This window comes from Ursus arctos, unplaced genomic scaffold (genome assembly GCF_023065955.2).
Source record: "Ursus arctos isolate Adak ecotype North America unplaced genomic scaffold, UrsArc2.0 scaffold_9, whole genome shotgun sequence".
NCBI classification, from domain to species: Eukaryota; Metazoa; Chordata; class Mammalia; order Carnivora; family Ursidae; genus Ursus; species Ursus arctos.
Window position 1 is genome coordinate 68,837,337 of NW_026623111.1, and position 26,824 is coordinate 68,864,160.

Genomic DNA, 26,824 nt, shown 5'->3' on the forward strand with positions numbered 1-26,824 from the left:
GGACAAAAAGAGTGAAAGAAGACGACTATTTCTCGCCACATGAAATTTAAATGAAATTCTAATTTGTGTCCATCAGTGAAGTTTTATTGGAACACAGTTACGTTCATTTGTTTATGTATTATCTATGGCTCCTCTCTTGCTCAAATAGCAGAGCTGACCACCTGAGACAAAGACCACATGGCCTGAAAAGTCAAAAGTATATACTATCCAGCCCTTTACCTGTCCTAAGGTAACATTCCAGTATGTACAAATCTGAACAGGTAATGCTCAGAGAAATGCAATGTTCTATCTTTGTTCTAAGAGACTGCCATGAATCTGAGCATTGTTAGGACTCCTTTTGTGGAACTGAGTTCACTGAGGAGACAAGTAGGGTAAACATGCAACCTGGAGGCACTAGGCCTGGGTCTGCAGCTGAAGGAAGCCTAGCAACAAAAGATGCAGAATCATGCTGTATTAGAAATAGCTCCACACTCTAGAAAGGGGAACCCTCTTGCACTGTTGGTGGGAAGGCAAACTGGTGCAGCCACTCTGGAAAATAGTATGGCGGTTCCTCAAAAAGTTAAAAATAGAACTACCTTATGACTCCAGCCATTGCACTACTATTATTATTTTTTACCCAAACAATACAGAAACACTAATTCAAAGGGATGCATGCAACCCTATGTTTATAGCAGCGTTATCTACTATAGCCAAATTACGGAAAGAGCCCAAGTGTCCATCAACTGATGAATGGATAAAGATGTGGTATATATACAATGGAATATTACTTATCCTAAAAAAGAATGAAATCTTGCCATTTGCACAACATAGATGGAGCTAGAGAGTATTATCCTAAGTGAAATAAGACAGTCTGAGAAAGACAAATACCATATTTCATTCATATGTGGAATTTAAGAAACAAAAACAATCATGGGGGAAAGAGAGAGAGGCAAACCAAGAAACGGACTCGTAACTATAGAGAACAAAGTGATGGTTACCAGAGGGAAGATGAGTGCGGGATGGGTGAAATGGGTGATGGGGATTAAGGAGGGCACTTGTGATGAGCACTGGGTGATGTATGGAACTGCTGAATCACTATGTTGTACACCTGAAACTAATAATACACTGTATATTAACTAACTAGAATTTAAATAAAAACTTTAAAAAAAAAGAAAGAACGACTCCACATTCTAATCACATCCAGCCCAGAACTACTATACATGTGACCTGGACAAGACACTTACAAACCACTTTCAGAAAAAAGAGAAAATTTACATTATTTTTCAAGTAAAAAAATTAATGTATAAATCACACTAAAGAATCAACTCCATTACATTATCTCACTGTTGGAACAATGGGTAAACAAGGTTCACCTTATTTATCAGACTTGTTTCCAAATGATATCAAATCTATTCTAAAAGAATAAAAATTTAACTGTGATTGATAGTACAAAGAAGTGTTCATATTCTGACAAATACAAAATAATAGTAGCAAAAATATTTGGAGCAATTAGCAGTATGTCTCAAAGAGGGATAGAGATTCTTGGTACTAATACTTAAAAGGCAACAGTACTGAAGTATGAAAATTATGGTGCATGTGGTAAGAAGTCAATAATATCTTTTTTATTTTTAAGATTGACTTATTTAGGGGCGCCTGGGTGGCTCAGTTGTTAAGCGTCTGCCTTGGGCTCAGGTCACGATCCCAGCATTCTGGGATCAAGCCCTGCATCGGGCTCCCTGCTCAGGGGGAGGCCTGCTTCTCCTTCTCCCACTCCCCCTGCTTGTGTTCCCTCTCTCACTGTCTCTCTCTCTCTCTCTCTGTCAAATAAAGAAATAAAATCTTTAAAAAAAAAGCTTATTTATTTGAGAGAGAGAAAGAGAGAGAGATCTCACGCACACATGGGGCGGGAGGTGGGGAGGCAAAGGGAGAGAGAGTCTTAAGCAGACTCTACACTGAACGTGGAGCCCAACTTGGGGCTCAATCCCACAACTCTGAGGTCACAACCCAAGCTGAAACCAAGAGTTGGCCACTCAACTGACTATGCCACCCAGGTGCCCCAAGAAATCAGTAATATCTTATTAGTGCCAACAACATGCCATCTTTGGTATTCAACAGAAATTCAATGACTGCTAATAAATAAAATCAATCAGCCCCAAAAGAACTGGCTAAACAGATTTCCTTAGAAAGGATGGACCAATGAACAGGGAATACTAGGGTTCTGTCGGACAGAGCACCTGAGAATAACAGGACAATAAAGGGGTAGTAATCAACAACTGCCAACAGAGCCAGCCCAAAGAGGAAAAGAACATGATTTCCTCTTCAGCAAAAGAAAGTTATTAATCTGACAGTGAATATGCTTATTTAACTGAATTCAAGCCTGCTTACTATGCTGTGTTAACTGACAACTGTTTTAGGTACCTAGTGCTCTCCTAAAATGAGAACCCCTAAATGAGGAAGGTCAATGATGGGGAAGAGCGCTTGCACACAGACTCTTCCCTGAGACAGCAGCTGACCCCTGTGACCTTCAGGTGCATTCAGGGAGTCTAGATGAAGGCTTCCCTGACCACCTGACTTCAAATGCAATCAACCCCTTTCTGCTCTCTCCCACTCTCCTTTCCTTCTCTCTCCTCTTCCTTTCTCCCCCACTGTGCCTAAACTTTCTCCAGAGCTCCTTTTACCATATGACTTGCTATCGAGTTCATTACTGTATGAATTTGTCATTTGTCACGCCTCATAGGAAAACAAGCTCTATGAGAACAGGGGTTTTACTTTCACCCATGTTGTTCACTGCTGTATACAAGTCCCCAAAATGCCACACACGGTCAATGAGAACTTGCTGAATGAGTCAGGAAACAAACGTGTGCAGCCACCAGAAAACCCTAAATGTGGCTAAACATTTCCTTTATTTCACAAATTTTGAAGAAAAGATTTTTCGACAAAGATTACCCATTACAGCTAGTCTAAATCAACAAAAATTCTTAATTACGTAGTCAAAAACAAAACAAAACAAAAAACCCACACCAAAAAAGAGTCTTCCGTAGGTAAAAATTTCACGGGGTTTCGCTTGTTCTGTTGGCTCTTCTTATATCCCAAACACAGTGGGATAAATAAATGGAAGCTTGAGTAGAAGATAAGCATAATCCTAAAATAGATTATATCAGAACCCTAATGTTCCCACATGAGTAGGTCCCAGCATGACCCGAAGAATCTGTCAGGTTACCTGAGCTATAGAGGCCTGGGGATTACCCAGTAAGTTTTTGAATGAACGCTTGGAAATCCATCTGAGTTGATGACAGAAGGAGGTGGCATAGGTGATCTCCTTAAAGGCTGAGCTCTTCCTTTTCTGACCCTTTAAGAGTTGATCTAACTCATCTTTCGTTTTTCTGCAGAAGTCAGACTTGGCATAAAACTCAGCTATTTTTTCTATAAGTGGAGTACCTCTCTTGGAAGGCTCTTCAGTCTCCTTGACTTTGGAATAAAAGTGGATAAAGAAGGGAAACATTATTCATAAAATGACAATGATTTAGCTATTTTTCTGTAACCCCTTTCTTAGGTTCTTCCCTGACATCTTAATTCTAACACTTGAGTATAAAAAATTATTAGATCTGTCACTGCTTTACAGTATTAGAAAAATATAGTTAATTGGCCAACCGTTTCCATAAAATTATGAATACAGCAAACCTACTGACATTTTCCTAACTATAACATTTGAACCCTAATTCTTTTAAAACAGACTTCTTACCAGAGGGAGTTGTAATTCCTAATATACACACTTGATCCTTGTTTTCTTCTATATGCAAATATATAAATTGCCAAGTTTCTTATTTCAAAACATTATATAAACAATGGGCATTTTTTTAATGAAAATTCCCCTTAGAAGTGACACTATCACAGAAATACTCATTTATACATTAAGTAAAAAACATAGCAATCACGGAAAACAAACTGTATGCTGACCAGTGCTATAGAGCGAATGTTTGTGTTCCCCTCAAGATTTATATGCTGAAACCGAATCCCCAACGTGATGATATCTGAAGGGTGATTAAGTCATGAGAGTGTCGCCCTCATAAATGAAATTAGAACCCTTCTAGAAGAGGCCCTTCTTTTACTTCCATCATGTGAGGAGGCAATGAGAAGATGGTCACCCATCATTGAACCAGGAAGCGGGTTCTCAACAGACGCCGAGTCTATAGATACCTTCACCTTGGACTTCCAGCTCCAGAACGTGAGAAATAAATGTTTATTGTTTAAGCCACCTAGTCTATGGTATCTTTGTTATGGCAGCGCAAGTGGACCGACACAACTGTTCTCAGAGGACGGCTTTAATAAAAATCCACAAAGCCATGCTTTATTGTCACATTGCTAAACTTCAGCCAACTCAATTAGGCAATAATCTGTGACTCTCAACAGATTCACACACCTTCACCCTCTTGGTCCTCTCTGTTTAGTATCACAGCAGACGAGTCTCCGTTAATGACGTCCAGGAAGAAGTCTGCAGGGTTATTATAAGGCTCACACTGGTAACCTACAAAAAGAAGGCAACTCAGGTATACACACTTGATGGGCTTAGAAAGCAAAAACTCAACTGTCAGCAGTGAGAGAGGTGAGGCAGGGGAAGAGAATCAACTTCTCCTTCATCTTTTTTTTTCTTCTCCTTTCACTGATTTACGCTTTCTTTTTATATATTCAATCACATGATATTTCAACAATGCTCTTTCTTCCGGAAAAACAACATACTCAAAACCCACCTTGAACTCCCCAAAAGTCTAAAGTTAATACCTGGTCCTTATCCATCGTAATTCATGAGATCTGAACAGCTATCAGCAAGCTCTGATGCTTATCAGAACTGCTTCAAAAATCTACATATAGGCCCAAGGGAAAAAAAAAAACTAAGTTAAAGAGAAAAAAAGCTGTAGCTAGGACTACTGCTCCTCAAGCAAAGAATGCACTTGGGAGAGGCCAGGGCTGTGTTCTGTCCCCCCAGTTCACCTGGGGCCTAAAACGATCATCTGTTGTGCTGTCAAAACCCCAAGATAGAGAGCAAATCCCCAGAGCAGCACTCCCAAGAGAATGTGACCGCACGGCCAGGGGAACGCTCATCTCCACTGCCTGCGGCGTGCTCCTCTGAACTTCACTTGGCCTGCAGTCTATCGGCTTCATCGCCCCTAAACTCCCTAGACCTGCGTGCGCTTGTTACCTTTGAAGGAGAAAGATTAAATAAAAATTTTAAAAGATGACTAGTGAATATTTAAAACTATATTTGGAGTCATGGAGCACCATTTATAATCCCATCCAAATATCTCCAAAATGAAACAGACGGCATGAGTCATAAAAAAATTATGTATTTGCATTCTAAATAGAACCAGGCAGCCCAAAACTGCCAGAAGTGCTGGCCCCTCAAAGTAAGACTTAGGATGAGTCATTCTGTTGACTGGTAAATCACTCATCCCTTCTTGAGGCCTAAATCCGTAACTTAATGCTGCTAGAAAATTTTAAGTAGCATCTTCATGAACCCCCACCAAAGCAGACCAACATCCCACACAAGGGAATAAAGTGAGGAAGCCTGAGCCATAACTTAGACAAGAAGACAAACTATTTGGGGATATTATTGGGCCTTTCCAAAAATGTTTGACTGACAGATAACTGGTTATGAGTCCAACTTATTTACAGAACCGTTAGGGAAAGGTCGCCAGAACTAGGAAGAGGATCAATATGGGCCCCACAGAAATCTTCATACACACATATGCAGGCAGAGTCAGACAGGACAGGAAAGAGACCTGAAGAACAAGCTAGCACTGTATTCTAGCACCAAACGAACTGAAGAAGTTTTGGAGTGGCAGAAGCCACGGTATGTCTACTCAAAGACCCAACAACACTCCTAGACACCGCCTTTGCTCTTTCAGGATTCTATTAAGAAAGGATCTTACTGTGTGAAAAAGTCAAGCATACCCACTGATGCAAAGTACCCCAAGGCCTCCCGGGCAGGCCCGTGGAACATGAGTCTTCCTGAGGCCAACAGGGTGAGGCTGTCAAACAACTTGAAGATAGAATAACGAGGCTGATGAATGGAGAAGATGATTGTTCGTCCGTGTTCAGACATCCTAAGTTAAAAGCGAAAAAATAAAAGTCATTAACCATCTGAAACTTGAACATCATGACAACTTTATTCCTGCCTTCAGATCATCTGTTCTTAGTTCGACTTGATTTTCTCTTACTAACTTCTCATTTCATATTATCTGATAGTTAGGGGACCTAAATTCAGTGCTTTTATGAAAACACTGGGGTTTCTAAAGTGTGTTCCATGGGCAGTTGATGTCAACCAGAATATTAATGAAAAAGGCAGATCCCTGGACAGTCTTCTCAGACCTACTGGGCCTAGTGACTCCATATTTCTAACAAGCACCCAGATAACCCGTATGTACACTCAAGTATGGAAACATACCATAGACTAAATGTTAAAATGATGGTTGTAGGCCCTGTTGTCACTGATCATTTAAATCTCCTAGCTCTTTAGGAATTGGTTTTCATTCTTTTGCCCTAATGATACAATTAATACTACTGAGTACTTACTATGTCTTTGCTACATACTTTCATACTTATCTCAATTCTCACAATACTGCTACAAGGCAGTACCAAGATTGTTATTACCTTTATGTTACCGATTAAGACTTGGAGGGTTGAGCGACTGGCCCTGTCACAGTTAGTAAGGCACAGGGCTGGGATCTGATCCCTGGTCTGATTTCGAGGCCAAAACATTACTAAACTGCCTTTACACAGGAGGTACCACTCATGAAGAAAAGAAACGAAGGCCAAAATCACTGTTGAAAACCTGTCATTACTGAAAATATTTTATGAGAGGTAGCAGGTCCATTTAAGTGTTTTCTAAGCACCTACTACATGCCAGTGGGTACAAGCTTGCTCTGCCTCAAGGATCAGGCCAGCAGATCCAACAATTTCAGTACAGTGTGGAATAAAAGAAGCTGAGGATTCCTTATAAGTAAAATGGAAGACCATAAGCCAGTGTGAAGATAATGAAAGAAGCGCATCAATGTGGCCAGCCAGAGTAAGCCAAGAAGAGAAAATGTAGTCAAGCAGAAGGAAGATGGCCAACAAAGTTTGCAATAACAAGATCTACTAAGGAGACTACAAGTAATTCTGTGTCATTGCAGAGCCCGGACGTGTGCATGGGGATCGGGGCGGGGGGGGGGGGGGGTGGGGAAGAAGCTAGGAAAAGAGACCGCCCCCCAAAACAAGCCCAAGACAAATCCCTTCACTCAGAAGCTGCAACTTTAGGCTGAGGGCAAGAAAGAGCCGGTGAAGGACTAGAAGTAGGGACGGGCTTCAGTGTGACAGCCTTGTGGTCTGAGGACCAATGGTATTAGTATCAGTGTCTCCTAGGAGACACATAGACTCGGACTCCATCTCAGAGCTGCAGAAACAGAATCTGATGTTAACAAGACCCCAATGATTAGAGTGCACAGTGGAGTGTGAGAAATTCCAGGTTACAGCCTTCCAGCGCAAGGAAAGATGCCTGTGTGCTAACCAGCGCAAAACAGGATAAAACACAACACAGTCCGGTATTCTACATTCTGGAATCCACCATTCTCTAATGAACAGTTAACACACTTACAGATCACAAAAATATCATGCATTCCCTAACAGAACATGAACCCCAGACCCATTACTTGGCATGTTCACTTAAATGTGCAACTGCCATCTCAAACTTAAGATGTCTAAAATCTGCCCATTTCTTCTTATCCTAGCATAGAGACTTGCTCATGAGGGCATGAGCATCTGAGGAAGCAAGGTAATAACAAGGAGGGGATGTCATATGAAGATGTGTGTGGCGTTTTTAAAAAAATTGGGGTGGTAGGGAGCAGTCCCAGAGGCGATGAGCGGAGGGGATGGCCACAGTGACTAGGAGATTAGTTATATTTAACAATTAAGTTACTTGGTTTAGCAAGTAAGTAAATATATTGAAATAATGACAGCTAAGTTGTTGCCTGTCTAAAAAATCACTTACAAATATGGAAAGGGCAAAGACTAAAAAGAACATTCAAGCGTTAGACTGGATTGGAAATATTATGCATTCATGGGTTTTTTAATATACACATGCTAACAGTGATGTTACAGATGTTTGCATGTATCATTCTATTCAAACCATATATATATATGTAATAAATTAATATTTTACATATTTTCCATACAAAATATAGAAATAGGGGCACCTGGCTGGCTCAGTCCATGGAGTATGAGACTCCTGATCTCAGGGTTGTGAGTTCGAGGCCCAAATTGGGTGTAGAGATTACTTAAAATCTTTAATAAAAAAATATAGGAACGTATTTCTGTGTTATATATGCACATACATAATGCACGCACACGTACACAAGCATTTCCTAGGTGTGCCTGCTAAGTTGGTCTGGAAGCAATGAAACTGCAGGAGCAGTGAGCACACTAAGTAATCAGATCTTGGTTTCTAAATTCTGACTACACCAGAAGGTACCGGGACTCCCCAGAGAAACATCTGACATGGGAAAAGTACAAGATGAGCCTGGAACATCTTGCAGAACATAAAGTAAAGAATTTCTTGAAGAATGATTAGGGGACATGTCAAAAGGACACAAAAGTCAGACTGAAGGGGCTTCCAATGGCAAAATCAGGGTTAATTTAATCATAAAAATAAATAAGAATAACAGATTATATAATCCATTGATCCACTGACTAAAATAAGAATATGAGGAAACATAAATGAATAGAGAAGGAGGAAAATTCTTTACAGTAGAATGCCAACTAACATATGTAGAAAGAATGATGTAAACAGAAAATCACTTGGCAACCATCGTACCGGTAATCGATGGAGGCAGAAATTGCTAGCATATGCTAAAACTGGTGGGTGGAGATTTGGTGAGGAATAGGGTATGGACACAATACCCCATTATCTCAAATACTAACCAATTACAAAGGGAAAAATAGTTACTTCACAGCAGGTATAAACCCAGCAGTTACCAACATGACCAGGTGATGGTCATGAACATCACCCACGGTGGCAGAAGTCAAAATCAGGCAGCCCCTGATTTATGCAGAAGAACACAGCATCACTTCTGTGGTACTCCCGCCAAGAATTCATGGCCTGAGCCTGGTCATGAGGAAACACTGGATGCATCCAGGTTGAAGGCCACTCTATGAAATGTACTCTTGAAGACAGACAAGGACGTGAGAGCCAGGAAAGACTGAAAAATGGGTCAGGATTAGAAAAGATTTAAACAAGTGTTTCTGGAGAACATCCTGAGCCAGAAAAGAGAAAGAGACACTTCTGGGACAACTGATGAAGTCCAACTGGAGTCTGTGGGTTGGATGGCGGTGATGGCAGCAAGGTAGACTTCCCGGCTGGGAGGGTAGAAGGTGGTAATGTAGGAGAGTGTCCTTGTTTCTTGGAGTTACACTCCAGAGTGTTTAGGGGTGAAGGTACACGATGTCAGGAAAAGACTATGTGGGGTGGAGTGTTGGAGGGAGGGCAAATGCAGATAAATGTTAACGACTGGGGAATCTAGGTAAGAGGACATAAGATTTCTTTGTACTAGTCTTGTAACTCTTCTGTAAGTTTTTAAAAAAAATTTTTTTAGATGTCCAAAATCTACCTTCTGAAATTTCTCCTATAAACATATTCCCCCCACTGGAGGAATAAAAGTAACTCTTTTCTCCATTCTTCCATTTTTCAGGCCCTAAGTTTTAGAAAGTTGTTCTCTCAATAACCACACCCCACATCCAATTCATGAACTAATCCTGTTGGTTCTAGCTTCAAAACAGATCCAGAATCCACAGCTTCTCACCATCTGACCACTACCATCCGACTCAAAGCCAGTATCATATCCCAACTGAGCTAATACAAACAGCCTTCTGACTGGTCTCCTTATACTCACCTTGCCCAGTTATACAGTCTTTTCTCTACACAGCTGCCACTCCTCTGTTCTAGAATTCCCTAAAAGCTCCCATGTCACCTAGAGACAATAAAAGCCATAGTTCTTACAGTGGCCTACAAAGCCTGGATAATCTGCCACCCACTCAATTCCATCTCATGTCCTATTCTAATTGTTATGGACTGAATTGTGTCCCCCCCCAAATTCATGTTTAAGTCCTAACCCCTAGTACCTCAGAATATACCTGTATTTGGAGATAGGGTCTTTAAAGAGGTAATTATGGTCAAATAAGGTCATATGAGTGGGCCTTACTCTAATAAGGACCACTGTCCTTATAAGACGAGGAGATGAGGACCCTGATGCACTGAAGGAAAATGAAATGAGGACACAGATTGAAGATAGCTACCTGTAGGCTAAGGAGAGAGACCTCAGAAGAAATAATCCTGCTGATGCTCTTCTCTTAGATTTCTAGCCTCCCAAGAATGTGAAAAACGAACCTTCTGTTGTTTAAGTCACCCAGTCTGTAGTACTACGTTATGGCAGCCCCAGCAAACTAATCAATAAGCAACTTCCATTCCCCTTAGTTCCCTGGGGTCCAGTCCTTCTGGTTTTTTTGATGTTTCCGAACACATCAGGTATGCTCTGCCTCAGGACCCACTGGCTCTTCCCTCCAGCTAGGACTAGTCAGGTCTCGCTCACTTGCTCCCAGCTCACATGTCACAACATTGAGGTCTTCCCTGACCATCCTGCTATATAATATAGCAGCCCCACCCCCACCACAGTCCTCTACTGCTACACTCTTACCCTGCCTCATTTTGCATGAAACACTTATACTTGTCGATTGACTATTTCCCTCCAACAAAGAAGGAAGACATTTTTGTCTGTTGTGCTCACTCTTAAACTCCCTGCACTGAGAATAATACCTGGTATACAGCAGGTGATCAGATATTGGATGAATGAAAAAATAATGTTCCCATAGCATTTACCTCTTCAGGAGCAAAAGAACGGCATTTGCTGTGCTTGAGTCTAAGCCAGTTGTGGGCTCATCCAGGAACAAGATGGCTGGATCCGTAATAAGCTCCATTCCAATACTAGTCCTTTTTCTTTCTCCTCCAGACACACCACGTATAAACTGAGTTCCAACCTAAAACACAAATGTCATTATTAACAATTACGACCACAGCCACTACCATTTGTTGAGATCCTACAATGTGCCAACCCTTTAAGAGGCACGTTATCTCATTATCCTCATTTATTTCAAATAGAAAATAAATGAAAATATGGGAGAAGAGGTAGTTTTCTCTTTAATAAGATGAGCAAACTGAGGCTCAAGTCAGGGAAGTGGCTAAGCCTGACATGAATGCCATGCTTAATGGTATTTCATGTTCCCTATCAGGTCAAATATTTAGTTTTAAGATAGTTAAATTAGAACACTAAAACATATGGCCCTGGCATAGTGAAATCACAAAGCAAAAGGGAGATTAAGGTAGGAGAGGAAAAGGGGAAAGCATCTATAATTTATTAGTCTTCTCACACCCTCCACCCCATCCCTCCAAAAGTCCTCAGTGGGCTTGGCAGATGGGAAAGTTCACTTGCTATCACACCACATCAGCACCTCTTAAATTACCATAAGGCTTCCCAAATGGACCCTGCCTATATCCCAACTCACTACAGAATTCCTGACTCAATTCTTTCAGACAAATCCAGGAGGCAGAGTGTTCTACAGGGCAACTGGCCCAGTCTTTTCAACTAGTCAATGTCAATGTGTGTAGAGGGTGGGAGGGCGGGAGAAGCAAAAAAGTTTTGGGAGAGGCAGGAGGCAGGAAATAATTCCTATAGTAAGAGTCTTCAAAGAGATAATAATTAAGTGCTACTCATGCCCTTGATTGGATCCTATAACAATTGAGCTATAGCAGACATTTTGGAGACAACTGGAAAAATGTGAATGAATATGGCTGAACATAGTGATATTAAGATACTGTTAATTTTGTTGGTTAATAACGGTACTGTGGTAATGTAGGCAAATGTCTTTTTTCTTAAGATGCATAATCAATATTTGGGAGTAAAATACAATACTTGCAACTTTCTTTAAAATACTTCAGAAAAAAAAGCTGAAACAAGTATGGAATAAGATGTTAACAACTGGGAAATCTAGGTGTATATTTTTAGTAATCATACCATTGTATTAATTATACTACAACTGTGTAATTACAATAGTAATTAGACTATTCTCTCTACATTTCTGTTATATAAAAAAATTCATAAAAAGTAAACAAACTTAAATGTATTTTCAATCAATTACATAAATAAATTCCAAGAAGTCAACAACTACCTTCAGCTCTTTTTCCCTGGAATTACATGCAAGGAAATTAGGGCAATAGCTACCTATCAGTAAGGAACTTTTACCTAAAGGCAGAGACTGGAAAGCACCTTACTAAAAAAGAAAATCAAATAAACAGAGACAAGACAAAGGAAACCCAAACTCATAAACTCCTAAAACAAAAATAAGTGATAAATGGTGGCATCTCAGAGTTATGCTTTCAAAAGAAATACAAGCAAAATACATTTTACATTTTTCTAAAATGTCAGACAGTATGACGTGAAGCAACAACCAGCAGAAAACCCCATCCTTCATTATCTCTAAGTAAGGGATACATATCCAGGGGAAATTAAACTCTCGCCACCACAGGCTCAGTCGGTAGAGCATGGGACTCTTGATCTCAGGGTTGTTAAGTTCGAGTCCCACCTTGGGCATAGAGATTACTTTTTAAAAAATCTTAAAAAAAAAAAAAAAAAGAATGCTAAACTATAGCCACCATCATCTAAAAAAGCTCATCTTCACCCACAGCTTCAAATGTTTCCCAGCAAATCTTTCATTCCTAGTCATCAACTATAAAACTCCCTTGTTCATCTCGTTTCTTCCTCCTGACTCTGCATAACCACAAAAGGAGTTATTTTTGTCTCTCTTGCCCACAACCGTTATCTCTAAAACCTAAGAGCCCAGTACATAACACACAGTCTATAAGGAAGTCGTGGCAGAAGAAAAGGAAGATAGGCAGAGAGGGAGGGAGGAATAAGAGACAAAAGTGCCAAAAGAAAGGCTGTAGAGAAACAACTTGGATGCTACACAAATTAGAAATAAACCCTCCCGGGGCGCTGGGTGGCTCAGTCAGTTAACGTCTGCCTGCGGCTCACGTCCTGGGATCGAGTCCCGCATGGGTCTCCCTGCTCCACATGCTTCTCCCTCTCCCTCTGCCCCTTCCCCCGTTCATGCTCTCTTGCACTCTCTCTCTCAAATACATAAATAATCTTAAAAAAAGAAAGAAAACCTACTTTGACTAAATATAATTTTGAATGCCAAATTATAGCAAAGTGAAACACAGAGCCAGAACCCTTGGATTTTTGTCATCTAAGAATTCCAGAAATATACCTCAAAAGCAATGGGACAAAGCCTCCTGGAGGAAGAGGAAGGAGAGCTAAAAGGGGAAAGAAAATGGGAAGAAGGAAAGTTAGTGGAAAGACGGTGGCTGAGACACGACAGTGTGCGAGAGCATCAAGAGCTATCATCATGTGGAAAGGGCCTTATGTTCTTCACAAAGACACTTCTACATACCAGACCACCCCGCCACACTTCATTTCCAGGATTCAAACATTTTTAGATTTTTTTTTACCTGGTTAATTTCCATCTTCATATTATGTAACAAGTCATGTTTCTCATCATTACAGAAAACAGCCACTTTTGACCACACATATTATAGAAAACTTCTAAGTAAGAGTTACACTATCCCTACAGGTGAGATCTTATTTGCTGGCTATGATCCTGTCTGGTTTGTCCACATTACCTTGGAATCTGCTACTTTATCCAGACCTAACTGCTGAATGACCTTGCTAATTCGCTCATTTTTTTCATGACTTGCCATAGTTGTCGGAAGCCGGAGAGCTGCTGAGAACTGTAAATTTTCTCTCACTGTCAGAGTTCCCATCACGACATCATCCTTAAAGCAAAATGGCATTTTAACAAGACATATTAGGTCTTTTCTAATAACATCACCCTTACGTATGTGTAAACTTAATTCACAAGAATAACATATCCAACATAAAGTTCTAGCTGATAAACTTGCAGTCAGACAAATAACAACTCCAAAAACAGACAGCTGGAAAAGCCAGATGGCATAATTTTCATCCCCTGTATGTACACCCAAATCAACAAAGGTAATTATGATTACTACTAGCAGACGTGTCCGGACTGCTTTATACAGGATTTACCAAAACATCTTTCTAAGCTAGGGGAAGGAGAGAGGTAAAGCTAGGGCAAAAAAGGAAAACAGTAGTGTCCTAAATGGAAACGATAACGAGAATGGCTATCGTTGCCCTCAGAGTTGTTATGTTCCAGATTCTCCCTGCCTCTTCATTTAACACCACTCCAAATCTTAATGGGAGATTATGAAAAGCTGCTGTGAAGAAAACTGGTTCTATGAATATGTCATATAGTCAGTTGGAAGTACACTGAACTATCAGCCAAGGCACTTGCTCATACAGAAATAGAAGAAAGCTAAAATACAAATCCACAAACACTTACTTGTACCACATAACCTGAATTACACTTGAAATTGGCAGGTCGAGGTGCTCCATTTATTAAAACATCTCCAGATAATCCATCTGGATCTTTCCTTGCAGCTAAGATATCTAACAACCTAGGAGAGGACACATACGTTGTTGTTTTTCTCCAACTCAGGCAGTATCTCTCAGCTACTCTAAATCCAAATTCCGCTCAAGTTAGAATATAAATCTATCAAGGAATTCCATGAATTACCTAAAATTACGTATATTTTTTTCAGGTACTTCCTTAAATTTAATTTCCATTTAAATTCTAGTTAGTTAACATGTATGATAAAATTGGTTTCAGGTGTAGAATTTAGTGATTCATCATAAAATTACATATATTTTTAAATTCTCACCTTCCCTTTTTTAGTATATATTACAATAAAACTCAAAAACTAAAACCAAGTCACCGTTGGCTGATCCAGCACAGACTTCCCAAACAGGCTTCCAGGTCGTATGACCTTGGGGGTCTCAAGTCAGACAGTGCTTTGTCTAAGACACAAGTCTTCACTTAGGCCTTTGGCTCCATCTCTCCCCACTTTCAATTTTTTTCTCTCTCCTTTCCCTCCCCATGAGCTCAAATCATAGCCGACAGCTGTATGCCAATCACGTCCTGTTAGCATGTCCTGTTAGAAAGCTGACCGAGTAAGATTCCCCAGTCCTTGGGACAACCGCAAGCTAGCACCTGTGTGTTATCCTTAGTGCCTAGAACCACACTAGATGTGCAAGAAACGCTCGACAAATACCTGCTCACATAAAAGTCATCTTGAAAAGTACATTAAAACTACAAAGAAAAAGCTCACTTATACGATTATACTCACGAAGATTTGCCTCCACCTGTGGGTCCCAGAATGGCATTGAGGCCAGGTCTCATGACGCCACTGTAAACACAGAACGTACCAATTTATCAGCCTGCTTCAAAACCAGTTCTATAAATTTAGGGTCTGCATCTAATACGCTTAATGCAAGTGAAAAAACTATACACAGAAAACAAGCACACACCAATGCTGAAAGGAAAAAGACACTCGACTGTCAATCAATGTAAGTCCAGCATACAAAGGATCTTAATCACTAGTCAAGACCTATAAGAAAAATGGCTTGGGTCCCTCTAAACTCCTTTCACTTCCTTCTCTAAACCATTTATATTTTTTTGAAAAAGGACACAAGAAATTTCAAGTTTCCTTAAAGCAACAGATATTTGGCTAAACATCGCTGTTACACTTACCCGTCTTCACACAGTGTAAAGAACATAACAAGTCTTAACTAATGTTTGATGACATTAACTGATTTACTTCAAGTCACCTCATTTGCTACCTGGTCAAGTTCTACACAATTAATAAATCAATGGATTTCTAGAATCACCAGTAGTGTTCTCACCACTTAAAACTGGTCAGATTAAGAAACAACATATCTGAAGTAGAAATTCAGTGGCTAAGAATAAAGCACCTCATGGGTGAAAAACAAAACACCAATTCTTAATCCTCACAAAACTTTTACTGAATTAAAAAAGTAAAACATGTACCCTCAGGATATATCATTTTCTTCCCTATAAAATATCAGGTAAGTGGACTGGAAAATTCTTAGCATAGAAGTGGTAAATGCCACTTTCTATAAGGGACAACCTTTAAGGACATATAGACATGGAGTACACATATCATGTCCCAAACCAACTAAGTAGATATTTAAGGGTAGTGAACACTCAGATGGCGAGAAGAAGATGGAAAAAATTAAGGCAGCGTTTACCGTGCTGAGACTCAAGAAGAAGGCAAGTAGTCTGAATTGTATCCTGAAGGTAACCAGTAGACCGGTAAGGAGAATGGACTGGAGAAAGGAGAATTCAGAGTAGGCCTCTCCAGGGGCACCTGGGTGGCTCAGTCACTTAAGCGTCCAGCTCTTGGTTTTGGCTCAGGCCCCGATCTCAGGGTCATGGGATCGAGCCCAGTGTTGGGCTCTGTGCTCCACATGGAGTCTGCTTAAGACTCTTTCTCCCTCTGGCTCTGCCCCCCCCCCAAAATAGATAAATAAAATCTTTTAAAAATATATTTTTTAAAAAAAGAGAGAGGGAGTAGGGCCTGATAAAACAGAGACCTGAAAAAGTCCTTTCAAAACTGTGGTGTCTACGCCCAATCTCTATTGGAACTGATAAATCAAAATTTATTCCACGGAAAAAACAGTACCTATTCCGAAGCTGAAATCTATTTCATTCCCAGGTAATGATTTTCACAGAGGCCAATTCTGTGGCTATATAACCGTGAGTGATAAACTTCACGAAGCAATTGTACCACAGTGCCTCAACCAAGGAGGACCTCAGCATTTACCGATTCTTGTGCTTAAATGGTCACCACTACAACATGGCTGGTGGATGCCAGGGTGAAAGGTAGCTTTCACTCTGCTCATGAACTGAGGGGCCTCTCACTGAAACACTGGACAAATACAATGAGTTTGATAAACTGGGAACAAGCTGTAGAACAGAAAGCTCTCTTACTCTTTCAGTGACGTATTCCCCTCCCCCTCCCAAATGTAAAAAGACACACTGGTCGAGTGAACTTTCCAGATGCATTTATCTGTAGCTCTTGATGCATCGTCTTTATTAATAACTACCCAGGAACTTCTTTTAAAATGACCAGAAATAAGCTTGTTATTCACTAAGACGTCATTGTCAGAAAACTTTTCCAGGTTTTTAGAATATCTACTCAAATAAAGACCAACCAATCCTAAATGATTAACCCAAAATTGAATATGAACACTCTAGGACAATCTTTCAGGTCCCCGAGTTGGGCTTACTTTGGCACTAAACCCTAGCATTACAGAAAACAACCATAATGTACAATCGCAAATGCAAGAAAGGGTTCCAGTTGGCAGCAGTGGCTAATTCGCCCTCCATTCATTCAACACAATTATCCAGTGACTACTGTGGATGATAAGACACTCTTCTAGGACATGGGACAGAGCTGAGAATGAAACAAAGCCCTACGCCTCGTGGAGTTTATACTCTGGTCCAGGGATCAGCAAATAAGAGCTAGTCACCTGTTCCCTGGTTTCATAAAGTGTTACAGGAGCAGAGCCACACTCTTTCACTTATGTCCATGGCTGCCTTCACGCTGCAATGACAGAACCGAGTAGTTGCAGCAAAAATGTATGGCCCATAAAGCTGAAAATATTTACTAGCAGGCCCCTTACAGAAAGGCTGTTGACCCCTGTTCTGGTTTATGGTCTACAATCCCCTTGTCTCCTCACCCCACCCTCCACTCTACTATCATCCCTCAAAAGTCACTTCCCACCCTTATTTACTGCTTTACAACATTTGCGTGCAGAGAAGTTTCACTCACTGTACTATAAAACCTTGTCAACAAGAACGGTATCATGTCGTGTTCCCCCCTACCCATGACAGCATGCAGCACAGTGGTCTATAATGGGTAGATCACTAAATGCTAAATACATCAAGTGAACCTAGCTAAAGGACCCAGGTCATATCTATTACATTTTAGTGCATAATGGTTAATCCTCTAGTCTTTAACGGAGAAGACCATGCCATTTCCACGGCTTGGAGCACCTTCCCTCTTGACCCTGCTCTACACACACACACACACACACACACACACACATACACACACACCATGTAACACACTCTTCACTTTCTCTCTCATGTCCCCGGCCCTCCAATCTAAGTTTAGGGGCTTCCACGGGGTCTCCCACCCCTCTGTCATGGTAGAACAACACAGAGAAGTGCTCGATTTGTCTAAATCCACATTAGACTAGAAGTTTTCTGAGAACAGAGGACCTATCTATGTCACTAGCATCTTGCACAATGTCAAGCACCTAGCAGACATCTAAAATTTGTTGAATAAATGAGTCTCTGCATTTTTATAAATGACAATTACAGGAAAACAAGAAGACAAGTTCGCAAAAAAACACAAATGTCAAGAAGTAGGAAAAACTTCTCGACAGCTGTAACAGAACACAGGCTATAAAGGGAGATGGGAGGAAGAGAGGTGACAGCTGAAGGGTGGGGTAATTACTTACATTAAAGAATAAGAAAAGTGAGCAGATCAGTAAGTGTATCAAGGATAATGAGAGCCAGGGTTTTCACTTTTTGAGAAGATGTTTTACAAACATAGAAATATGGAAAGAACCTTGGGGTATTAGATTGGAATTAGAGGTTATTAATTTGAACAGATGACGCTTTTGCTGGATCAAGTTACTGATCTAGTAGCTTTAAAACATAAGCAAGATAAATGTACACCGCACAGTATGCGTTTTAAATCTAGTCCACCTGCGCATACGCGAATCACTCACCTTCCACTCATCAGCACAAAATCTGAAGTGACCAACATTTTCTTGATTACTATGATCCACAAAAAACCTGTCAGCTTTTCAGAAAGGTCGGTCCGTTCTAATCTAGGCCTGATTCATTCCTAATTTCTCTTATCACTTTGGACTTCAACTGCATACCTTAAGCTAAGTTATAGCTGTCTTATATTTAAATAGTCTCTGTCTGCCTGTGTAATGGAGAGAAGCATGAAGTACACGGTACAAACTACTATATAAACAGACCACTCGTTTAAAACAAGTGCATTTGAAAACCAAAGTACTTTTACAACATATTGTCATTTCAACTACCTGACTCGAGCATCTAGAACATAAAGTGCTTAAGTACCTAAAAGTGTCTGGCTCGTAAGGGACAGCCAGCCGCACAGCTTCTCTCTGTTTCACAGATCAGAAACCTGAAGCTCAGAGATGACAATTCTATCCTCATGACCAAGAACTAGTAAATCATACAGCCAGTCGCTTTCTACTGAACCAGGGGGCATACCCGGAAAAAACTAAATGACACATTAATTGTTCAGTTTCTCAAACGAAAGTTGATGCACATGAAACCACCACTTTAAAAACAGTCTGGCAGTTCCTTTAAAGTTAACCATATACCTAATATGTGACCTAGCCATTTCACTCCGAGGTTAGCCACACAAAATAAAAGCGTGTCTGTATGTCTGTATATTGCACACAGATGTTCGTAAGACCTTTATTTGAGATAAGCAAAACCCGTAAAGCTCACTGTATGTCAATAAAGCTATTTTAATACAAGTTCATGTACGTACTTGATATTTGTTAGTATTTCTTTCTCAACTGTTTTTCGACCAAGAAGAAAGCCACTCTTCACTTTTACTCGATAGTAAATGTTATGAAAACTTAACACGGCTACTTCGGTAGAGGTCATCCTGGAGAGGTCATTGGTCTTTCTTCGTGACATTGGGATAAAAACTTGGTCTTTATTGGAAGACATCTGGAGAGTTTCTGCCTTTCTGTAGAGGAAACAGCAACAGTAAGTTGATAGTCCAGATAAATGAGATTGTAAACACCAGTAACAGTACACTTTTAAAAAGTCCATTTTGGTACACATTTCCAATTATAAAATAAATAAGTCCTGGGAATGGAATGTCCAGCATGGTGGCTATAGATAATAACACTGCATTGTACATTTGAAAGTTGTTAAAACAGCAGATCTTGAAAGATCTCATCACAAGAAAAAAGAATGATTTTTTGTGTGATGGATGTTAACTAGACTTATTGTGGTGATCATTTCACAATATATACAAATATGAAATCCTTATGTTGCACACCTGAAACTAATATAATGGTATATGTCAATTATATATCAATTAAAAAATTAAAATGAAGATCTAAACTTTAAAAGAATGTAAAATACCTCATTAGTCATTTTTACACCGATTACATGCTTAAATAAAAATATTTTGGGGGCACCTGGGTGGCTCAGTTGGTTAAGCGTCTGACTCTTGGTTTTGACCCAGGTCATGATCTTGTGGTCCTGGGATGGAGCGTAGAGTCTCCTTCAGATTCTCTTTCCATCTTCCTTGCCTTCTGCTCTCCCCCCTACCCATGCATGCATGTATGAGCTCACACTCTTCCTCTCAAATAAATAAACAAAACCTTTAAAAAAAATTTTTTTTGGATATAGCGGGTTCAATAAAATATATTATTAAGCATTTTTAAAAAAACAAGTCTGTTCTAAACTGCAATGCAATATATAGTTCCTTTTCCAACGAACAGGCCATATCACAGTGATAAGAATAACCGTTGGAACTATATTAGGGAAGCAGACACAACTCTGAATGCATAAACTCCAATTAGCTGTCAATTAAACAGCTAGTAAGTAAATACAGAGTAAGAAAATTAGTCAAAATTCATGGAGCAGAAGAAAGACGAATGGGAGACAGACTTGCCTGGTTTGAAAAGTATATTATTATGAGACAACTCAAGATTAGGGGCAGCCCACATGATCACCATCATCCCACTTCTGCTTTTGTTTTATTCTGGAGTTTATTACATAGTTATTACAAAAAGGGGGTTAATTCTGGCAGTCAGGGACAAGAGAAATTTCTCTGAATATATAGCTCCAGACTTTATACCCCTGGTTGCTGTGCCAAGAAAATAAACTCCAAAATTGTTTGGGATGACATAATCATTTCCATAATGGGTGAATATATTTAATTCTACGAAGATTTAGAATTAGGCATAAAAATGATTGAGAAAACCAAACTAACAGTGAAGCAGGTAAAGAATTTAAAACAAAAACTGAGTATTAAATTTATAAAAGGAGTTTAAAAATGCTTCATTAGACGAGTTACGAAAGATTTATATTAAAAAGATTTAGATTAAGAACTTAAGTGATACTTAATAGCTTGTGAACTAGGTTCGAAATGTGAAATGTCCATAAACTTAGTTTTTTGTTTTGGGTTGGTTTTTTTTTTTTTAATTGAAGTATAGTTGACAATCCTAGCTTTAATTTTTAAAAATCAAAGTTATCCACTTTCTATCTGGCTGTAATGGACTAGCTGTTCCAAACCAAGCATTCTCCTAAGAACAACCACAAAAATAGATAAAATATAAGGGGTAACTATTTGAAGAGTTCTCTCTGATGAGAATATAACCACAGCATTCAGGACTTGCAGAGCCAAAATTCTGGAAAGCAGGGAGCACAAAGGCAAAACCCAGCATTCTGTGCCATTTCCTATAAGGGCAAATTCCACACACATTGAGCAAAATTCAGAAAACCCCCACAGAAAGAAGCTACTAGAGGCTAAAAAGCTGAGAAAATATTTAAGCAGCCAATGATAAAGGAGATTTTCAACTTCTAAGGTTTGTGGGCCCTGCTCCTGGGCTTCCAGGGAAGCTATACTTGAACATCTCCCATCACCAAGGTCAAAATGACTCAGCAAAACCTCAAAGCAAAGGCTGTCTTTCTGCCTGGAGCACACATTGCATGTCTGCATAGTTCAAAAAATAACCAAAAAGGAGTATTCCAAACAAAAAGGTAAGAAAAACAAAACAAACCTCCCTGGTTGCCATTAAGATTAAAGTCACAGCCATAACATGTGAGAAGCATAAGATAAAGTCTGGAACTTTCTGGAATGTCCTTTAGCATTATGATTTGTAACTATTTATGTAGAAAACATATATAACCCTGCACCAAATGCTTCTTCCCAAAAGCACTCTCTTCTTTGTCAAGATTGTATATCCCGGGCAGCTGTCCTAACTTGGGCTCGAATAAAACTCTTTTCCTTTCTCTTTAAACTTTTTAAAAAGGTTTGCTCATTTTCCACCACCATTTCTTGGTGTACTAAGCAGGATATCAGAGCAACTCTCGTGAGATCACCTGGGGGTCCTCTCGAACTTGGCCCTGGGTAACAGCACAGGCCTTTTATGGCCCTCTGACTTTTCAGCACCTCATAGACATATCAGATGAGTTCTCCTGATATCTGGACCTCCTTAATTTGAGTTGAGGGTCCTGACTTTTATTCAAGTTGTTGAGGGTTATAGGGAATGTTCTCTAGGTGGCAACAACTTATAAGGGTTGGAGTTAATGGGTTGCTGTTTTAATCTGGCATTATACTAACCAGTGTACTATTAATGTAAGGCTTGAGTAAATTTTCTGGGTAGAAACATGAGAGACTGAATCACTCAGCTCCCGAAGAGCAGGGATATTTGCTCCTTCTGGCCAAATGAGGCTTTCAGATGACGGAAAGCTCAGCGGAAGTGTCAGAGGTATGATACCCCTCGAGACCTGCAGGGGTCCCACAGGAATGTCCCATCTCATAAGGTAATTAATGATTGGCTCGTCCAAGGATGCACACATAAAGATTGACCATCCAGTGCCCCAACCTCCTCAATGGTCTTAGACCTCACTGAGAGAATCCAAATCACATCAGAGGGTGTATCACAGCCTTTTGAAAAGAACTCTCACAAGCAGCACCCTCTCGATCCACCACACTTAATATCCTTAGATCTTATTCAAGCCTTATTCTAAAAATAAAACTGAAACCAAAGGGAATGGGGAACCATGCTTCAAAAGCTGAAGAGCCCCTAGAAAAACCACCACCACCCACAGGAAACTCTGGCGGGCTATACGTATCACACACACGGAGCGTATACTTGCAAGTGCTTACTCATGGGAAAATTTAAGGCTAGCCTGAGTCTCAGATCCCAAATGCGGTTCTTTGGACATGTCTAGATTAGTTTTCTTGTGTACACGTTAGAGAAAGCCAGCTGTAAGACTAAGCAGCCAGAACCTAGGAAGCCATTTGGTTTCATCAGTGAAGCTCCCGGCTTTTGGAGAGGAACTAACACTCAGGAAGGTACTCTGGGCTTCATTTGTTGGGTGTGTGTGTGTTTTTCCCCCTCTGGGCTTCATTTGGTTTCTTTGTTGCTACCTATGGACAAAACTGGCCATGTTCTAACTGGCAATGGAAAATAACTATTTAATAGATCCATAAATCATAATGCTATTTTGCAATCAGATTTGCTTTAATAAAAGGAGGATATTTGGAAAGTGGGTCTTTCCTGTCCTCTCCACAAATATTCCTGAAACAGAGGTTCAATTTTGTTTGCATCTCATTTGTGTCTATGTATCCATATGTGTTACAAGTGAGGTATTTTCTCTACCTCCAGATGGTATTGCTAAAGTTAATTTGCAAAGGAGCTCTATTTAATCAAGTTTAAAGGCAAGAGCTTGTCGAACTGGGCATTCTAAAACTTAAAGAGAAAAATAACTCAAATGTTTTTCAGGTTCACGTGATCTGGGATAAAACTCCTTACATTCAGGCTTTTATGTTACTCCATAATAAAGATGCCTCATAGGAAGAAACCCAACTGATGGTCCAAAGAGATAAGAATAGACAAAAATTTAAGACACCTGACCCCCTTCCCAATAGTCAAAATCCTGAGGAAATGGGGGAGGAAGACAGGCAGGCACTGGAAATCCTACAACCACCCGGGCAGACACAAGCACCAGAACCAATGCCCAGCCCCAGGCCCGCTCCTCCACCCCCGCCAGAGCGCTGAACAGCACTCAGAGGAAGAGCCTGCCTTGCAGGAGGGAGAGACAGGAGATGGAGATGAAGGAAAGTCAGTACAAACTTGGAATCTGCCCCTGGCCTTGCCGGCAGCACCCTTGCCGCCTCTGCCGCCACCTCTCCTCCTGTTCCTGTACCGCCGTCTGGGCCTCGCAAGCAGCAGGCTCCTAGACGTTCCACGGCGCCTTAGCCTTACCCACCGTCAGCTCCTGCTCCGCCTCCCCTCACCATCAAGGCGCCCCAAGCTGTTGGGCCCCCTCCTTATGAAGTTCAAACTGGAGCACATCCCGCATCAGCATGAAGAGGCCTGACGGATCTCTTGAACTTAAAACCGCTCACCTCGGACTTCCCCACAGGAGCGCCAGGGAAAACGGACAGTGGGGAGCACACTGCCTGGTCAGTGAGCACAGGTGCAACATATTCGGTATTACAGCTGATTCAAGGTTGTTGGTTTAATTAAAATAGCCACATCTGTGTAGTTATCAACATCAAATATAATGCGGATAATCAATGTTACCTGAATTTATCAAATTCATTTGTATCTGCTGCAATGTGTCAGCAGAAAAAACTTAAAATGACAGTTGAATTTGTCTCTTCAAGTTTTCATGGGTAATTGTTAAAAACAAATAGGTTAAATAAATAAAAAGGTTACAGCTTTCAAAATCTCTGGTAAAAACTTTAAAGTTTTGCTCAGCTAAAGATAAACTGGGTTGAATTCATTGGATATCGAAGTTTTTTTCCAAATAAGATAAAATACAGAAACATTTATTACTAAACATAAGGCCTGGTTGCTTTTGCTTTTTACAGAGAAACGAAGATACTTGGGTCTGCCAGTAAACGTGTTTTATGCTTTATTAAAAATTATACTATGAAAAAACATGTTTCTAAAAATTATGAAGTGTATTCAATTAATTTGCCAATCTAAAGAATTAGTGTAATAGTTCACATTCAATTACTACTTAGTTTTCACTGGAGAAAAAGATTTCTAAGAGTTATAATTCTGAAGGCACCTGGGTGGCTCAACTGGTTAACCGTTCAACTTTTGATTTCTGCTCAGGTCATGATCTCAGGGTCATGAGATTGAGCCCCAAGTGGGGTTCCACACTGGATGTGCAGCCTGCTTAAGATTGTTTCTTTTCCTCTCCCTCTCCCTCTGCCCCAACTCCACTCTCTAAGGAAAAAAAAAAGTTAAAATTCAAAATGTAGAGTGCCTGGTGGGCTCAGTCAGTAAAGCATGCAACTCTTGATCTCTTCTCGAGGTTTTGAGTTTGAGCCCCATGTTGGGTGTAGAGATTATTTAAAAATAAAATCTTAAAAAAACAAAAACTGCTAAATGTAATTGAGACTGCTGGAAATGATAAAGCAACTCTATATGTAGGAACGTAGGAGATATGGGAGAAAGGTATAAGGAATGAAAATACATTTTTACTGAGAGAAAAGAAAATAATTTTGTCCTAAAATGAGACTGCCTGCTTTTCAAGAGAAGCCTTGGAGGGTGGGGCACCCGGGTGGTTCAGCCAGTTAAACATCCGACTCCTGATTTCGGCTCAGGTCATGATCACAGGGTCCTGAAATCGAGCCCCACAGCAGGCTTTGCGCTGAGCATGCGGCCGACTTGAGATTCTTTTTCTCTCTCCCTCTGCCCCTCCCCCCTCACACTTCCATGCTTTCTCTCCTGTCTCAAAACAACAACAACAACAAAACAGAAGAAAGGCTTATGACAAAGTCTGAAAGAAAAGGAAAGTTGTAGAAGGTTTGTGAAGGGGAATCTTTGGGAAAGAATTTTATGCATGGTCAGCACTGACTAACATCAGAATTTATCCATATCTTCCAGGTTGTCCAATTTGTTGACATACAGTTTTTCATAATATTCTCTTATAGTTGTTTGTATTTCTGTGGTGTTGGTTATTATTTCTCCTCTCTCATTTGTGATTTTACTTATCTGGGTCCTTTCTCTTTTCTTTTTGATAAGTCTGGCTATGGGTGTATCAATTTTGTTAATTTATTCAGAGAACCAGATCCTGGTTTCATATTCTTTTTTTACTTACTATAACATTTATTTCTGCTCTTATCTTTATTATCTTCTTCCTTATGCTGGTTTTAGGTTTTGTTTGTTGTTCTTTTTCTATACCAGTTTACTTTTCCCATAAGGTCAGGAATAAGACAATTCTCAGTTATCCACTCTCAGCACTTTTCATTCAACGTAGTACTGGAAGTCCTAGCCACAGCAATCACACAGCAAAAAGAAATAAAAGGTATCCAAATCAGTAAGGAAGAAGTTAAACTTTCATTATTTGCAGATGACATAATACTATATATAGAAAACCCAAAAGACTCCACCAAAAAATGGCTAGAACTGACACACAAATTCAGTAAAGTCACAGGATACAAAATCAATGTAAAGAAATATGCTGCATTTCTATACACCAATAACGAAGCAGCAGAAAGAGAAATTAGGAAAACAATCCTATTTATAATTGCACCAAAAATAATAAGATATCTGGAAATAAACAAACCAAAGGGATGAAAGACCTGGACTCTGAAAACTATAAAACACTGACAAAAGAAATTAAAGACAACACAAAGAAATGGAAAGACATTCCATGCTCATGGATTGGAAGAACAAATATTGTTAAAATGTCAATACTACCCAAATCGATCTACACGTTTAATACAATCCCTATCAAAACACCAGCAGCATTTTACATGGAACTAGAATAAAGAATCTTAAAATTTGTATGGAACCACAGAAGACTCTGAATAGCCCAAGCAATCTTGAAAAAGAAAAGAGAAGCTGGAGGCATCATGATTTGGACTTCAAGTTATATTACAAAGCTGTAGTAATCAAAACAGTACGATACTGGCACAAAATTAAGACACATAGGTCAATAGAATAGGATAGAAAACCCAGAAATGAACCCACAACTATATGGTCAATTAATCTTTAACAAAGCA

General features: G+C 39.9%; 1 protein-coding gene across 8 annotated transcripts in view; it reads right to left on the reverse strand.

Annotated features, from left to right (window-relative positions):
* Nucleotides 1–26,824, reverse strand: part of ABCG2 (ATP binding cassette subfamily G member 2 (Junior blood group)) — a 138,353-nt gene that overhangs the window by 16,005 nt on the left and 95,524 nt on the right. For all 8 annotated transcript variants that reach the window (XM_057309863.1, XM_057309861.1, XM_057309862.1 and 5 more), the window contains 8 exons: nt 19,598–19,801; nt 15,320–15,379; nt 14,476–14,590; nt 13,739–13,891; nt 10,883–11,040; nt 5,929–6,080; nt 4,400–4,504; nt 3,200–3,447 (listed from right to left, as the gene is read on the reverse strand). In XM_057309863.1, coding sequence (XP_057165846.1) covers nt 3,200–3,447; nt 4,400–4,504; nt 5,929–6,080; nt 10,883–11,040; nt 13,739–13,891; nt 14,476–14,590; nt 15,320–15,379; nt 19,598–19,801 — 1,195 coding nt within the window. The remainder of the gene's footprint in view (nt 1–3,199; nt 3,448–4,399; nt 4,505–5,928; nt 6,081–10,882; nt 11,041–13,738; nt 13,892–14,475; nt 14,591–15,319; nt 15,380–19,597; nt 19,802–26,824) is intronic.